The sequence below is a fragment of the Podarcis vaucheri genome (assembly GCF_965113315.1).
Source record: "Podarcis vaucheri genome assembly, chromosome: 6".
Classification (NCBI taxonomy): Eukaryota; Metazoa; Chordata; class Lepidosauria; order Squamata; family Lacertidae; genus Podarcis; species Podarcis vaucheri.
The window spans coordinates 33309455-33326524 of record NC_138764.1 but is presented as its reverse complement, the minus strand read 5'-3'; the positions used below and the strand labels follow the sequence as shown (position 1 = coordinate 33326524).

Here is a 17070-nt window from a genome sequence, read left to right as displayed (position 1 = left end):
CAACAATGGGGTTGCAGCGCTCATCTCGCTTTCATCTCACCGAGGGAGCCGGCGTTTGTCCACAGACAGTTTTCTAGGTCATGTGGCCAACATGACTAAACCGCTTCTGGCGCAGCGGAACACCGTGATGAGTGACAGAACGCATTGAAACGCCGTTTACCTTCCTGCCACAGTGGTACCTATTTATCTACTTGCACTGGTGTGCTTTCAAACTGCTAGGTGGGCAGGAGCTAGGACCGAACAACGGGAGCTCACCCCGTCGCGGGGATTTGAACCACTGACCTTATGATTGGCAAGCCCAAGAGGCTCAGTGGTTTAGACCACACTGCCACCCGCGTCCCTGTAATACTAACCAGTAACAAAAGGCATGAGCCAAACTCTATACTGGTCCATGGGCATCACCCTACAAAGTGCATTTTTAGAGTAAAGAGCCATCCCCAGTGGAACCCCGACTGAAATTACTTAAGAGTGTGCGTGGTTTTCCTCCTCTGATTGCTTGAACCCTTATGTTTGTTCAGCTTGGATTGTTTGCGCATGGCTTCATTAATTGGGTGTTGTACTCAGAGGCAATTGTATTCTTCTGTTTTTATCTTCCCTCCTCTGCTTTTTGCAGGTATAATAGCTGTTGTTTCTCCACTGCACTGTACGCCAGTTCAGCAAGCCACTCAAAGTAGCTCATTGCCAATGGCAGTCAACCCATCCATTATCCAGTCTCCCCACATGCACTCAAAGGTGAATATCGTTGACAAAATCGTTTTTAAAATTGCATTTAACTTTAAAAAAACGCCTAATAATTTGATACTTCTGGTGGTTCGCCTTCACAGAACGTTATTAAAAAAGAATATTTTTTTGTCCCTTGTTGACACAGTTGGCAATATATTGGATCCGAAGGCTCCCTTCCTTCAATGGAAGGAGCTTCTTCTGATGGGAGGAGGGGACTTTTGGACCCAACCCAAGGGTTCCAATTCCACCCAGTATTCAATATACAGTTGTACCTTGGATCCCAAACGCCTTGCGACTCAAACGTTTTGGCTCTCGAATCCCCCAACCCAGAAGTGAGTGTTCCTGTTTGTGAACATTCTTTGGAACCCGAACATCCAACGGGGCTTCCGTAGCTTCCGATTGGCTGCAGAAGCTTCCTGTTTCCTGCATCCAATCAGAAGCTGCGCCTTGGTTTCAGAAAGTTTTGGAAGTCAAACAGACTTCCAGAACTGATTCCGTTCGACTGTATACAGTTGTTAAATTTGAAATAGCTAAGGGAACGTATTGGGATATAATAAATTTGGATATTATTATTTTTTGTTTTTTGTTTTTGTTTTGAGAATATGAGCTCTCCCAAACAGATTTTTGGGTGAAGATTTTTGGATGAAGAAGCCACTGAAAATTAAAGACCTGGTTTTTGCAGAAATAGCTTTATGGAGAGCCATGTAGCCGCTTCAGCCTTTTTGACCTTTTTCTTCCACAATGGTGGCTGTTTCTCCAGTACTGAAGGGAAAATGTACATCATGTGAGAAGCAGGGGGGAACTACAAAATGGCGCATGCTGCCCTCCATCTCTAAGAGAACAAAATCCCTGTGGGATGAGGGAGATGGATGGCTGACACCTCTCATGGAATATTTCTCTAAAACAGTGTTTCCCAAACGTTTTTGGGCAACGGCACACCTGTTTACTGAAAAAAAATCTCGCGGCACACCACCATTAAAGCCCCGCCCCGTGACGTCAGCGCGCAGCGTCACGCCGGGAGGGACACACAAAAGTGAAAGTTTTTTCCCTCCCCCTTGCCGGGGAACCTCCAAGCTTTGGGCAGGCAGGCAGGCAGAGCTGGGAAGGGGGTTTCCAGGGGACACGGCAGCTCCTCGAAAGGCTTCTCTCAGCTGCGCTCAATCCTCCTCGGAGAGGATTTCCCCTCCGGTCCCATGCCTTCGTTTGGGGCATCGCTCCGGCTGCTCCCTCTCCCGCCGCGCAGGAGCGATGCCTCTCTCTGGCTCTCCCTCCGCGCAGGCTGAGGGAGGGAGGGAGGGAGGTGCGCGTGTGACCCGTCTCTGCTGGGAGACCAAACCCAGCGAGGCAGAGTCGCGCGGAGGCGCCCAGGCAGCGCTGCCGGCTGCAAGGAGGAGCGCCAGGCAGCAGCAGGAGGCGCGGCCTCTCCTCGCCGCCGCCGCCCCGCCTCTCGCCGCCCGACTCGTCCGCCTCCCTCCAGGCATCTCGCGGCACACGAGGCAACGTCTCACGGCACACTCGTGTGCCGCGGAACACCGGTTGGGAAACACTGCTCTAAAAGACCTTGAATCTTCCTGCAGGTATCTTGTTCTTCCTCTTCGAATAGCCTACCGGGCAGTAGCAAAGAAAACGGGAATACATCACTGCATCAGGCGCAGACATCTGCTGTCCATACACAAGCCCCTTTGGGAACTGCTGGCTCGAAACCGATTAATCAGGAACAAAGTATGTATTCTGGTCAAGCAAATACAAACGTGACTGGGATGTAGACTTCAGAATAAATGTTTGTGGGTGTTCCCAGTCCAGATAAAGTGGTACAAAGGGGTACAGTGGTACCTCGGGTTACATACGCTTCAGGTTACATACGCTTCAGACTCCGCTAACCCAGAAATATTACCTTGGGTTAAGAACTTTGCTTCAGGATGAGAACAGAAATCGTGCTCCGGCGGCGCAGCGGCAGCAGGAGGCCCCATTAGCTAAAGTGGTGCTTCAGGTTAAGAACAGTTTCAGGTTAAGAACGGACCTCCAGAACGAATTAAGTACTTAACCCGAGGTACCACTGTACTCTGTTTTGTTGGTTTATCTAAATGCTTCGCCACACTGGCAATTGGATAAACAGATGGCCTTGTGGGACTCGCATATGTCAGGGGACTATTTAAAGGGCGACACAGGCTGTCATCCAGATCTGCTTGAAACAGTTTTGCCGCTGTTTCAGTGAGATGTGGATTATGCAAAGAGGCCAACTGCATGAAAATATGTCCTAAAAGCAAGTGATCACCGTGTGGATTTAATCTGATTGCTATTTAATCCGATTGCTAATATTAACTAATCTTTCAATTTCCAAAGTAGTAGGAAATTATGGGTGATGCAATGCAATGAAGTGCGTTGCGGATAACTCCTGTAACATAAAATTCAGCGGAGGGGAAATTCTGTGGATTTCACTGTGAAATATTCAGGCTTCGCGATATACACACCATTCTAATGTTGTCTGAAGGGTTCCGAAGCACTTCCACCTGGAGCTAGATTGGGTGGCTCCTGTGGACCATTCAGACTGCTGCATTCTGGACCCTATTGTTCTAGGACCAATCAGACTGCTGCATTCTGAATCCTATTGTTCTAGGACCAATCAGACTGCTGCCTTTTGGATCCTATTCAACTCAGTACATAACAGTACAGATACCAGATCTGCTCTCTTAGGGTCAATGCAGGTCAGAATCAATGAAAGCAGAATCTTGTATGGCTGGTGGGGTGTTTTTTTTAGATAGTTTACTTCCCTGGTTTAGTGCCATATCCTAGGGGAAGCTGTTCTCTGGAAAAAGCGAAATCACAGTACAGTCTGATAGATATTTGCAGCAGCTGACATCACTGACACATACAAGTTGCAAACTTTTGCACAATGAGAGGTGCAAGTGTGACTAAGTTGGGCATCTTTTTGTGCCGTGCACCTTATTCACAGCTTCCTCCTCACAGGAAGCATTTTACAGGAGACTCAAGAGGAACTGAGGAAAACATAATGTGATTCAGCTCACCCTGTTTTATAGCAATTTAAATTATAGCAATTATTTATAGTCTTAAATAACTGCTTTAAATGATTAATCATGGTGAGATTTTTATTTGCTCTCAAGTTATGTATGCCCTCTGTATTTGATGGTTTGTTTCCAATGAAGCCATTGAACAAGCTAATGCCGCCTCCCTAAATCTGCTCTGGGATTTTATGTAGTAACTTACTCTCCTTTGATAGAGCCCTCTCTTCCCCAACATTTTTCGCATTTTAAATCTTAAAACAAAAGCTTCCAGCAGCGCTCAAAAGCCTATCTACCAATCCTCTTGCTCTCCATATAATAATTCCTTCAACATATCCAACACCATTGAGTTAAAGTGTACTAGAATTGAAGTGGAATTGAATCTGTTAGGGCTGATCCACATTTACCTTTCCCCTTGCTGTTTCCAGGCACAGGCCTGCGCTTAAATACTCTGTGTCCAAACGTTGTTGTTGTTGTTGTTTCTGCCCCAGAGCAGATGTAAATTAGGGTTTTCCTCTGATTGTCATTGGCTTTGATTGAGCTTTAAAGAGCTGATTTTTGTAAGGTTTTTGTGTCAGTGTCACGTCAGGAGGTCCTTTATTTATATAGTTATTTATTTGTATTGGCATTGCGAGAGATTGGAGGATTCAGAGCTTGGCTGGTTGCAATTTGGCTGTTTGCAGAGTGGTTTCTTTGTATGCATGAGGAGGGTGTTGTTGGGTCAGATTAGCCATATTGATTTGTATGCTCTTGCGGGCGGGGGGGGGGGCAGGAATATGTCAGTGCTTTTTCTTGTTTGTTTGTTTGTTTGTTTGTTTTATAACACACACACACATCTTTAATAAAAACATAATTTAAAATAAATAAAGAGCCAAATTTTTGAGGTAAAAGCTCCAAGGCAAAGAAACACGCTCAGACATGGACCCTTTAAGTATGGACCGTGCCTGGAAAAGCTGGAGGAAATGTACGTGTGGATAAGCCCTTAGTGAATTATACTACTGGCAATATTTGTTCTCATCGCCCAGTTCAGTTCTTGGCCATTTGAAGCTCCCTTTTACCTATGGGAGCCAGTAACTCACATCCATCAACATAACACAGAATTTAGTTTTTGGCATACGTTGAGAGAAGTATTATTTTCCTGATGCCTCTTGATTCCTACCAATGTGAAACCCACCTATGGCTACAGCAATACACCAACGGGTCACCGGGAGGCAGGCGGAAACCATGCGCAAATGGTTCTAGCAACCATCATGTATTGCAGTGGTTGGTTATGGGGAGAGAACAGGGCCGCATAATCTTTTGCTTACAGTCCTGTAGTAACTCCAGTCCTGAAGGTAAAGGTAAAGGTACCCCTGCCCGTACGGGCCAGTCGTGTCCGACTCTAGGGTTGTGCGCCCATCTCACTTAAGAGGCCGGGGGCCAGCGCTGTCCGGAGACACTTCCGGGTCACGTGGCCAGCGTGACGAAGCTGCTCTGGTGAGCCAGCACCAGCGCAGCACACGGAAACGCCGTTTACCTTCCCGCTATAAAGCGGTACCTATTTATCTACTTGCACTTAAGAGTGCTTTCGAACTGCTAGGTGTGCAGGAGCTGGGACCGAACGATGGGAGCTCACCCCGCCGCGGGGATTCGAACCGCCGACCATGCGATCGGAAGTCCTAGGCACTGTTTTACCCACAGCGCCACCCGTGTCCTCAGAACTCCAGTCCTGAACTACACCTTAATTTAGAGGTTGTCATCCTTTTTGAGTCCATGGTTCCCTTGACCAGCTCCATTCTTTCTGCGGCACCCCGTGGGGCTCAGGAGCCCAGTTATGTCACCCCTTGCCTGCAGAGCCGGCAGCCCCTCACCCCTTTTTGAACACCATCCCTTGTGAAGTGTTGCTCTCCTCTCCCCTCTCACTGGGAGTCCGGGCAGCGCCAGAGACACCATTCACTTGTGGAGCTTGTAGCTAAGGCCGTTGCAACAAACAGCCTTTGGGAGGCAGAGATCTGAGAGGGAAGGAAAGAGGGACAGAGGCCAGTGTTGCCTGTGGCACCCCTAACCATCATTCAAGGCACACAAGGCACACTGGTTGAAAACCTCTGCCTTAATTTGTCAAATGGTTGCTCTGAAAACTTTGATGAATAGGGAGGAATATAACTTTCTGGGGATGTTTGTGACATGTGAGCGCATGCTTCTTTTACTGAGGACTTTCCATTGGCAGCATAGAGACTCTTGCGTGTGTATAATCGGCCAAAAGTGAATTGTGAGCTTTATGCCATCCGTAGGTTTTGAGGCTGACCTATTTGTTTGGAGAAAGTGGAAGCCGGCTGCCTGGGGAGTTTTATTTCAAATGCAAGGTTACTTAGTAACAGGCTCTTCTCCCCTGGGGAACCTGAGAAAGCGCATCGCAGGGAGGCAGAATGGTCCCTGTTAGGATGGAAGGGAGGAAGGAAACGAGTAACGGGGAATGTGCATCTTCTACACACACTCGAGAAGGCATCCGAAAATAAACAGCTGCAGCCGCATGGGGAGTTCTTGACCTTCTGCTTACTTGGAAATCGCGCAAAGTAAACAAGGGACAAATAAAACCGTTTCAAGGCTGAGGAGTGGAAACATAGCCTGTGATTCAAAGAGATAGAAGCTAAGTTAGAAGCCCTTTGCTTTATTTTCTCCTCTAATAACAAGAGATTTGGCGGAGGTGTTCTCCGCCCCCTTGAAACTCACTGCCTTGTCACTCACGACTTCTGTTTACATTCCAGAATCGAAGACTGGTTTTCCAGATGGTCCATGTGGGCAACGTATGACTGATTCTGCACATGCCTCTGTTGCAGCCAGCTGCTCCGATAACAGCGAGGGGGGAAAAAGGAGAGATGCTAAACCTCAGATTCCTCTGGCAAAGGTAATAATTTGCTACCTTGTAAGATAATAGCGAAAAGCAGAGGCCGATTTATGTTGCCAACGAAAGTCGGCCTATGTAGATAGCTGGGGGTGAGAACGGCACCTTTGTCATCATGCTTTGAATGGGCTTCTAGTGACTATCCCATAAAAGCGCCTACCCCAAAGGGAGATAGCCAGTGCGTATGCCAGCAATCTGGAGTGTGTGGCTGGCCCAGTCACACCACACGGTGCCCCATGCTCATAGTTGACAGAGCAATTTGATCTGCTTTTTGATATGTCCAAGAGGACATCTAATAAACACGTCCCTTAGAACGGATTTGTATTAGCAATTTCCCCTCCCTCCCCAAAAAAGAAACCCCACTGACTAAATATTCAACCCGAGATGGGCATTTAGCTGAACTACAGGATATGGCAAAGGGATCCTGCGATTAGTGGATTCCACAGCCACCATTCATTGGACAGCCGTCAAAATATATCTTGTCCAGAGCGTTACATAGTTTTCATGTGATCTGCAGAGAATTTTTGCCTCCCCCATCAAAAACAGCTTTTGCGTGAGTCGAAGGTTGCTTTGACACTAGGGGTTTTGACCCCGCTGAGACGTTGCTTTGACACAATCGGCTGGGAATGGAACAGAATTAAAACAGTGGTTCTAAGTGACATTTCATATAGTCCCATTATCCAGCACGATCAAGCTCCTTTGCTAGGAAGCAAATCCCATTCATCAAAGGTCCCCTGCAACTGTAATTAGAAGCTTCCTGTAATAATAGCAATATAGGCATCTAATTGCTTCCCATTCAATATTCCATAAGGGATGAATCACCACTTTGTTAATTTTTGCTCACGGGGGAGAGTGATGACCAGTGAATTAGCTCCATTTGTCATTCTAGTACACCATTCCCCATTTGGCCTCTGTGAATTTGAGTGATAATTTTTGCAGTCAATTCCCCCCCCCCCCCCGCTTGTTTAGGCTCTGCATGCAGTTCACAATCTTGATCATCTGGAGTAGGGCTGGGGAACATGTAATAATAATAATAATAATAATAATAATAATAATAATAATAATTAATTTATTTATACCCCACCCATCTGGCTGAGTTTCCCCAGCCACTCTGGGTGGCTCCCAATCAAGTGTTAAAAACAGTACAGCGTTAAATATTAAAAACTTCCCTGAACAGGGCTGCCTTCAGATGTCTTTTAAAGATAGGATAGCTGCTTATTTCCTTCACATCTGAAGGGAGGGTGTTCCACAGGGTGGGCGCCACTACCGAGAAGGCCCTCTGTCTGGGCCTCCAGATTATCCTATTGGCTCTGTCCATTCAGCACGTTGTCTGGGGCTTGTAGGAGTTGCAATCCAGAAACATCTGCATGGCCTCATGTTCCCCAGCCGTGTTGTAGGGGCCTAAATTGTTCAGGGAGCTTGCACGAGTCCAGCAGGTTTCCCACTATATAAGTTTGTCTCCAAGTGACAAGTTAGCATGTCGGTTCCTGCTCTCTCTCGCGCGTGTTTTTAATTGCCCGGAAGGTTATAACACCTGAATGGGGCTACAGTTCAGTCCTAAACCAAGTGCTGATGAGTTTCTTAAGGTATCATGATTGCAACCACCACAAAATCCTCTCTGCCTGCTATTTTGCTTTTGCGGTCCTGCGCGAGGTGGAAAACTCTGAACTTGCTTGTGTTTAGAGCTGAGAAATGCTCTTCTGTTTAATTTCAGGACATCAAAGTCAAGCATGCGGATTCCTGGACAAGTTTAGGTAAAATGATCCCTGCGCCGGTCCCAATCAAATCCTCCAATGAAAGCTTCAGGCAGTTCCAAAAAGCAGCGCTAGAAAAAGAAGAAAGTGAGTGGGCAAAGGACCGCAAAAGGCAATTGGAGCAAGCTGAGAGGAAACTGAGAAGCCTCCCTCAGGAAAAAGAGAGGTTTGTAATTCTATATAATTAAATTGAAAGGCTGTATTTCACATGTCCATTTAACTACGCTCATACTGAGTGGTTTCCAACTGGGTTGTTTTGTGGCAATGTGGAACTGATTCCTATTTGAGGGGAAATAATTAAAGGCGATAGCTAGTCACCATGTTGGTAAAATAGCAGCACGGTCTATTGAGTATTATTTTCAAGGTTACTCTGATGTTTGCATATGCCCATGTTTATACTTCATCGATGTGAACTGTTGGCAGAGACGAAGATTTGAGCTTGTTAGTAACTCTGTAGCTGCCTCTTTGCTAGCAAGAATAAAGTAAAATTTAAGATTACGACTTTTCCAAAGTGTCCACAGGTACATCCATTTGGAGACATAACTGGGAAAACTAACTACAAGATCAATGTCACCCAAACTTTTGGTACTGACTTTTTCTGGTTTAAAATTAAGTGCACATCTTAAGTCACGCCTGTGCGTTTTCTTGGCCAGCACAAACAAGCTCATTGTTTTCACTTTACCCAACAAAGTTGATGTGTGATCAGAGATGTAACAGAGGTGCTTTGTTTGGACAAGGGCAGCAGTTCTGAGATTTTTAAAAATTATTTTTATTTTTGCATTGTTGTCAGTTGGGGAATCCCAGTTCATCATTATTAATCCATCTCTTGGGATGCCACTGCCTATATTTTTGCAGGTGCTGGATAGCGGGGGTGGGGAATCAGTGCTGGGTGGCGTCTCTCTGCTTCCATCAGCAGAGTGATGGGATACATCTAATATGGTGGGTTTTTTGCAGTATACTTCATCCCTTCTTGCAGTACACTCAGTGGCGGAGCAAGCTGATTGGGTGCCTGAGATGGCTTGCGTGCTGAAATATACTATAGTGGTGAGGAGGAATGAATGGAAGTCGCCTCACAGTATCTGCTTTATATACATTATTTATACAATGGGCTGCACATGATTGGCTAATTCCGGAATTCTACTGTAAGCCAATCAGGTTGTGGATTCACTTCTATCTGGAGCAGGATTGGGTGGTTCCTGCCAACCAATCATACTGCTGCATTGTTCTAGGACCAATCAGACTGCTGCATTTTGGATCCTATTGTTCTAGGACCAATCAGACTGCTGCAGTTTGGATCCTATTCAACTCAGTACATAACACCTGCCCTGCATCCAGGGGCAGGGTCAGCTGCCCACAGGGTGGGGCGAGCCAGGGCAGGACACTCCGCGGGGCCTCCAAGGAGTCTACCTGCCTCCTCCCACTCATCCCCCCACAGCTGAGGGGGAGGCAGCGGGCAGACCGTTTGGGGCAGCACGGAGCCTGCCGGCACCCAAGCCACCACATCACTCCCAGGAGAGATGCGTGGCTCGGGCGCACTGGAGGGGCCCCACGGTGAGTGCCGCCTGGCATTTTGTCACCCCCTTCACTGGTGACACCCGGGGTGGACCCTTCCTCCACCCCTGAGTACACTGTTTAGGAACTGACATGCAAAATCCTTGCAGATTGTTGGTTACGTTTATTCCTTCAAATGTGAGGTCTGCATCTTTGAATCCATAAGCAACGGGTTTGTTTTTTTCCTATATAGAAACAATGGGGAAACAGATCTGAAACCTACTACAGCAAAAGCAAGCTGTTCCCCTTCAAAAGCAGCGTCCACAAAAGAGCAGCTACGCTTGACACAAAGTCTTCTTGTAGACCGTAACTTGGCAAGAAAAATGGAACAAGAGCGTAGGTGGAGAGAAGCGGTAAGTAATTGGTGCATAAATCAGCTTTAACAGTGTCGGTCACATAACAAACTGCAACAGCTAAGGATCTGCTCTAATAGCTTATTCCTAACTAAATCAATGGGACTTTATTGGCTTAGACCCATCTGAAGAGCCAGCTTAGCAATAGAGGTTGGGTATCACTGACTGCTTTGACTACATGGCACATTAAAGATTGCCAGGGGTTGCTACCTGTTGAAAGTTGAATCCAGAAAAGTGCATACGTTATCTCTGTGCACGTTTACTCAAAATTAAATTATGCTGAATTATGTGCGCCTTACTCCTGGTTGGGACGCGGGTGGCGCTGTGGTCTAAACCACTGAGCCTGGGGCTTGCTGATCAGAAGGTTAGTGGTTTGAATCCCCATGACAGGGTGAGCTCCCATTGCTCGGTCCCAGCTCCAGCCAACCTAGCAGTTTGAAAGCACGTCAAGTGCAAGAAGATAAACAGGTACCGCTCCGGCGGGAAGGTAAACGGCATTTCTGTGCACTGCTCTGGTTCGCCAGAAGCAGCTTAGTCATGTTGGCCACATGACCCAGAAGCTGTCTGCGGACAAACGTCGGCTCCCTTTGCCTATAGAGTGAGGTGAGCATGCAACCCCAGAGTTGTTCCCAACTGGACTTAATGGTCAGGGGTCCCTTTACCTTTACCTTACTCCTGGTTAAGTACCTACACCGGTGCAACATAAATAATCCGCCCCGCCCCCATTTAATTGCTTTTTGTTTTTAAATAGATGGTGGGCACCATTGATATGAATTTTCAGAGTGACGTTATGGCAACATTTGAAGAAACCCTGAAATGAGAGGAAGGAAGGTGGAGTAACTTTGGTTACCGTTCTTTAGAAGTAATGTTGGATTGCAGAAAAATACTCCATTCACTGCCGGAATACATTTTTTGGTGATAATTCTATCCGAACACTTGTTAATCATTTTTGAAGAGCCAGTATATTACTGTAATAAGTTCAGTTTTTATAAAACTTGCTACCATTAAAATTGTAAAGCTTGAAAACTTCTCAGTGTAAAGGCTTGCTGTAATCCTTAGAGGCAGTTTTCAGTGCGTAGCCTTAGTTTTGAAATACTATTATTTCCTGACTTTTAAACCTGTTTCAAAATGTTTATTTGATGTGCATGGTACAAAACAAGCCAGGCATTGTTTTCAGGGTTCAAGTTTGGTATTTAAAAGCACCTTGGATGTGTACTGATTTATTTTTTTATGGGTATTTAAACTACTTTGTTTAGCTTTGATTTATTTGGCAAATGTATTTAAGTTGAAATGTTATTTGATGTGGCAAGCTAAAATGCCTTTTAGCTCATGTAGTATTGAGGATTTGCATTTTGGACTTCTCCCTACCCATCATTTGAAAAGTAAAACCTAAATAAATCTTCAGTGTCTATTTTCCTTGTAAAAATCTGTAAATATGCAAGTATTTTTTTGTTATTTCTAAGTAATAGATTGAATCATTTCCATTTTCTTTTGAATGCACACCTTACAACTGTTTGTATTAGATGCTCAAATGTCTTTATATTTTACACCTTTCATACATTAATAAAAAAGTTGTCATAATTGGAGGTTTAGTGGATTTTGTAGTTTCTAACCTATTTTATTGTTCCATTAAAAAACAACAACACTCAACTACCAACCAAACATTATTTGTCAAAGTTCCTATAGAACTACATCCTGTAAGTTTAGATTTTTCAGTTATCTACACCTCAGCCCTAAACATGTTGGCTGAGGCCATATGTATTGATCAACCATTCTCAGGTTGGTGGTTTGAGCCCACCTAGGACGTGGGTGGCACTGTGAGTTAAACCACAGAGCCTAGGACTTGCTGATCAGAAGGTCAGCGGTTCGAATCCCCGTGACGAGGAGAGTTCCCATTGCTCGGTCCCAGCTCCTGCCAACCTAGCAGTTCAAAGGCACGTCAAAGTGCAAGTAGATAAATAGGTACCGCTCCGGCGGGAAGGTAAACGGTGTTTCCGTGCGCTGCTCTGGTTCACCAGAAGCGGCTTCGTCATGCTGGCCGCATCACCCGGAAGCTGTACGCCGGCTCCCTCAGCCAATAAAGCAAGATGAGCGCCGCAACCCCAGAGTAGTGTGCGACTGGACCTAATTGTCAGGGGTCCCTTTACCTTTACCTAGGAATGGCTGTGGGCAGGATTCCTGAATTGAAGGGGGTTGGATGACCCCTGAAGTCCCTTCCAAATCTTTTATGATTCTACATCAAGGAACCTCTCTAGCTTGGAGTCAAACCAGATGTACATGTCTTATTAAATATGTTCTTGTCTATTTGGCTATGAAGTGGGGAATGGGGTACGGTCTACCTCTTAATACCAGATGGTACACATGTTGGAGGAGAGTGAAACCTGACCAGGTGCTCCACCTTCTTCTCATATCATATTTCTCCAGCCCAGCTCATTTCTGGGCAGTATCAGAGCTGGGTAACGTATGGGTTTTGTTTATCTCTATCACGGGAGTCTCCAACAATACCAGACACTGCCTTGGGTGCCCAGCAAGTAACCCTACTGCTTCCATTCTTTTTATTTTGACTTTTTTATTAGAGGGAATGTATTTATGTTTTTGCTTGCTGTTGTGGGGCAGGTGGTTGTTTTTATTTGTTTTGTAAGGCTCTACCCATATTTTGCCTGTGTTGGGAAGGGCTCTGAGCATCACCCATTTTCCAGTTCTGAATCTGATATTTTGTGCCACTCAAGCCAGTTTCCGTAGTTTTCTAAATGTACCCCAGCACCCGAAAGGGTTGGGGGCCACTGCTCTCTATCGCATGCTTCCTTTTTGTGTTATTCCGCTCACACCTGCTTTTATAGCCCAATTGGCGAAGACACACAATATGGTTCCTTGACGCTGATGCTTGTGATTGAAGGTTAGAGATGAAAACCTGAAAACGCAAGCAAAGCAATCAATTCCCCTACGAGGAAAGGTTAAAACATTTCTGGCTTTTGTGACTGGAAAAAGCCAAGTTAAAAGCATGACAGCTTTGTATAAAATGATGCGTGGCATACAGAAAGCGGACGGAGGGAAGCTTTTCTCTCCTAACAACACTAGAGCCCATGGTTATGAAAGGAAGCTGAAGGTTGCAAGATTCAGGGAGAGGATAGGGTGTTATAGATTTGAGGAGGACCCCCCCAAAAAAACCCTATAAATTGATAAATGCTAATATTTTTATTATTTGGATACGAAGGGAGAATACAAGCTGCAGATGAATTCCTGGGCTGGCCTATGCAAAAGCAAGAAAGAAAAAGACCTGGCCAAGCAAGGGCCATTAAACAACAATACAGGGCCACTGAGGGCCATTGGCAATGCAAGAGAACTGTCCTTCCCCACCTGCCAGAGGTGTGAAGAGAGACGGGGGTTTGGAAGGGTGTTTGAGGTGACAGGAAAAGGGAGCAAGGGATTCTGGGAAGGAGAAGGAGGAAGAATGGGATTGGATCCATCTTTGAGCAGGCTGTCTGCAGAGCTGACTGGGGAAGATGCCTTGGACTCCAGGGATGCGCTGCTCTAGGGCTGTGGGGGACAAGCGCCTCTTTAAACAACCATGCCATAAGATCTGGACTCCCTCCTTGCAGACTGAAGATGTAAACAGGTGAATAAACCCTATTTCTTAAAGCTACAACAGTCTTCGCCATGTCTCAATGCTATAAAGCTGCCTTTCTCAACCTGAGGGTCCCCAGATGTTGTTGAACTACAACTCCCATCACTCCTAGCTAGCAAGGCCGGAGCTCAGGGATGATGGGAGTTGTAGTCCAACAACATCTGGGGACCCACAGGTTGAGAACTGCTGCGAATATAAAGGAACACAGCCCCTGGGCGAGTGCCTGGAACCCCATGGGCTCTTGCCACTGCCCGGCATAGAGAGGGGGTGCCACCTGACTTTTGTGACAATAAACTACTACTTTACACAGTGGCAGCTCATAGTTAAGCTAAGGACTTTGCTATCTCAAGATGGTCACCAAGCTGGCTGGCTTTGAAAGAAGATTTATGGAGAATAAGGATATCAGTCATGATGTCTATATATTACCGCTGGTATCAGGGGGTTATGCTGCTAAATACCAGTTGTTGGGCAACGCATGGGGAAAGTGTTTGACCACTGCAGGAACAGGATGCTGGACCAAACACAATGCTGGACCAAGCAGGCCTTTGGCCAGACCCCAGTAGGGATGCTTTTGATGTTCTCAACTCCATATCATCACCAGCGTATTCCAGGCTTACAGGTCTTCACTGGCTACAACTGATATCTCTTCTGTCACATTGTCTCCAGATTACAGGAAAAGAAGGCAAGTACAGTTTATCTGTGCAGTTTGCAAAGAGTAATCAGAACCAGAAGAATCTATATTTGCATCAGCCGCTAGCCATAGCAATAAAGTAAAATAAAATGTACTGAAGATAGAGGTAAAAACTTAACTATACAAAATACATTCTGAAGGTTCACATCAATAGTCAAATAATAGATCTTACTCTAACTGCCCCTGCTAAATTTTTTTTGCAGTTTTTGCTGTCACCTGGTTATCTTAATCTGCTAGAAGGACACAGTAGCAATGGTTGATCGACCTGGTCTAGAGGGGTAATAACCTCACCCCTCAAATCTTTATAAAGAGTTCAAGCTAGAAGCACGTGAGCTACTGACTCAATACTGCCATCTCCACATGGACATAAGTGTTTTTCCAGCGGAATTTTTTGAAATCAACCCTGTACAGCCGAAGGCAGTATATTCAATCTTGCATAAGTGAAAGCGTGCCTTTATTTTGGAATTGTTAAATTTTGCAACTGGGGTGCCAACGTGTCAAAATGACTAGGTGGAAAATAATCATACCGTGGACAAAATTTCCTTATCATGGCCAAATTATTCTTTCGCTCGATATCAATAGATAGGCACTGTCTAATTAAATTATTTGCCCAGTGTTAATAACTGTTGTGGTGATGAACCAGAAAAGGAAAGCTTTCGGTTGACCATTTTAGTCCAAGCACTCTCATGACTATCTAGCAATACTAAGGGTAGTAGACTGGTGGGGTTTGCCAAGTGTAACTTCTGGAGTGTGCTTCTAGTTTCTTCCTTTCACAGGCTGTTTACCTTGCTTAAAAACATGCTTAAACACACACACACACACACACCTCTTTGTATGATGCTCTCCTTATTTCAAATAGAAGCCTATTTGGAAGGAGGGGATGAGTATGGTGGTTGCTAGGCAACCCCTGACATTCCTCTATGGCAACCAAGTTTGTAGTGGGGGGAAGCTAGCAATTGTCAAGCGGCAGCCACACAACCTCTCCACATCCCATTGCTCTAGCGCTTCTCTCTTCTTTGTTTTGCTCCGATCTTACCTTCCAGGAAAAGTTGCTGCCCAGACGCAACTCGCCTGGTTGGTGCTTTAACAGAAAAGGATGCAGCTTGGGAGAACCTACCAAGGGTGAAGCCAGGGACCTCATTGTAACACAGGCATTGTAACACAGGCACATCCTAGGAGTAACAGGCCAATGGTCCATCAAGTCCACCATCCTGTTCTCACGGTGGCCAGCCAGGTGTCTATGGGGAACCTTCAAACAGGATCTGAGCACAACAGCCCTCTCACCTCGCGTGGTTTCCAGAAAGGCGCATTTGGGAGCATTACTGTGGAGGCAGAGCATCATAGCTGTCAACCGTCCCTTATTTGGTGGGAAACTCCCTTATCCCAGTGCTGTGTCCCACCGCTGTCCCTTATTAATGATGTCCCTTAAATTTCCCGGGTTTCAAAGGAAGCAGCTCCTGTGTTGCTTGGCTGTGTTGCTCACCCAATAAGGAGTCTAAGAAGGACTGGGGGGTGGAGCTTGCATGCCTTGTGCCGATCAAATTGGCCGTGTTGCCTGGGGACTCGCCTTTGCTCAGCGCTTCCCAGTGGAGAGGTGTTGGTGGTTTTCCTTGCTGCATCCCCTTTGCCGGGTTGCTGCGCTGTGGAAACCACCGCTTGAGGCTTCGTTTGGCTGCTGGCTGGGCTTTCTGCCTTTGGCTCGGAGGGGCTCAGAAGTTGAACATACCTGTGCTAGGAAAATCCCTTATTTTGGCTGCTGATCCCTTATTTTCGAGGCTGCTGGTCCCTTATTTTCAAATCTGTAAGTTGACAGCTATTCAGAGCATAGGCACCATGGCAATGGTCACACATGATTTTATTGTTTAATTTACATAAGCAACTGGAGGGCCAAAGGTACACAGCAGCAGTGAAGAACCTCTGGCCCCCGAGTCTAATTTGCACCACCAGTCTTCCCATTTGATCCCCACCTGCCATACCCAGGACATCTTCTGTACAGCCAGGTGCGGAGCAAGGAAGGGCACATTTCTCTGTCCATAGCAGGGTTGATCAGCTGAACAGTGGTGCCTGCAAAGTCTTGCTTTTGCCCCTGCTGTTTGAGTTGATACAGTACCATAGGGCATGGCGCTCGTGACCTCAAGGTTGCAGGTTCGATTTCCCATTTGGGACAGTTCTGTATTCCTGCATCGCAGGAAGTTGGGACTCGATGGTCCTCAGGGTACCACCCAACTCTATGATATTGTCTTAAACTGCCGGAAGCCATTGTTTGATGCAATGGCCCCACGAGAGTCGTTCTGATTCTTAAATGGGAGAGGCGAATTGAATATGACACTTTGCTTTTTAGAGGAAAGGAGTCCTAAATGCCGCTACATCCCATTAGCTCTGGAAGCTCTCTTACTGGTATATTCTGTTTTAAAACTCTCTCTATATAACTTGCAGATATATATATATGGCAGATTATAATTCAATAAAATG

At 45.9% G+C, this 17070-nt stretch overlaps 1 protein-coding gene across 10 annotated transcripts in view; it reads left to right on the top strand.

Annotated features, from left to right (window-relative positions):
• The window catches only part of BRDT (bromodomain testis associated), a 65725-nt gene extending 54414 nt beyond the window's left edge, over positions 1–11311 (top strand). For all 10 annotated transcript variants that reach the window (XM_082227784.1, XM_082227786.1, XM_082227785.1 and 7 more), the window contains 6 exons: positions 614–732; positions 2301–2445; positions 6488–6627; positions 8339–8544; positions 10123–10282; positions 11034–11311. In XM_082227784.1, coding sequence (XP_082083910.1) covers positions 614–732; positions 2301–2445; positions 6488–6627; positions 8339–8544; positions 10123–10282; positions 11034–11102 — 839 coding nt within the window. In that variant the 3' untranslated portion in view covers positions 11103–11311. The remainder of the gene's footprint in view (positions 1–613; positions 733–2300; positions 2446–6487; positions 6628–8338; positions 8545–10122; positions 10283–11033) is intronic.
• Positions 11312–17070: the final 5759 nt, after the last annotated feature.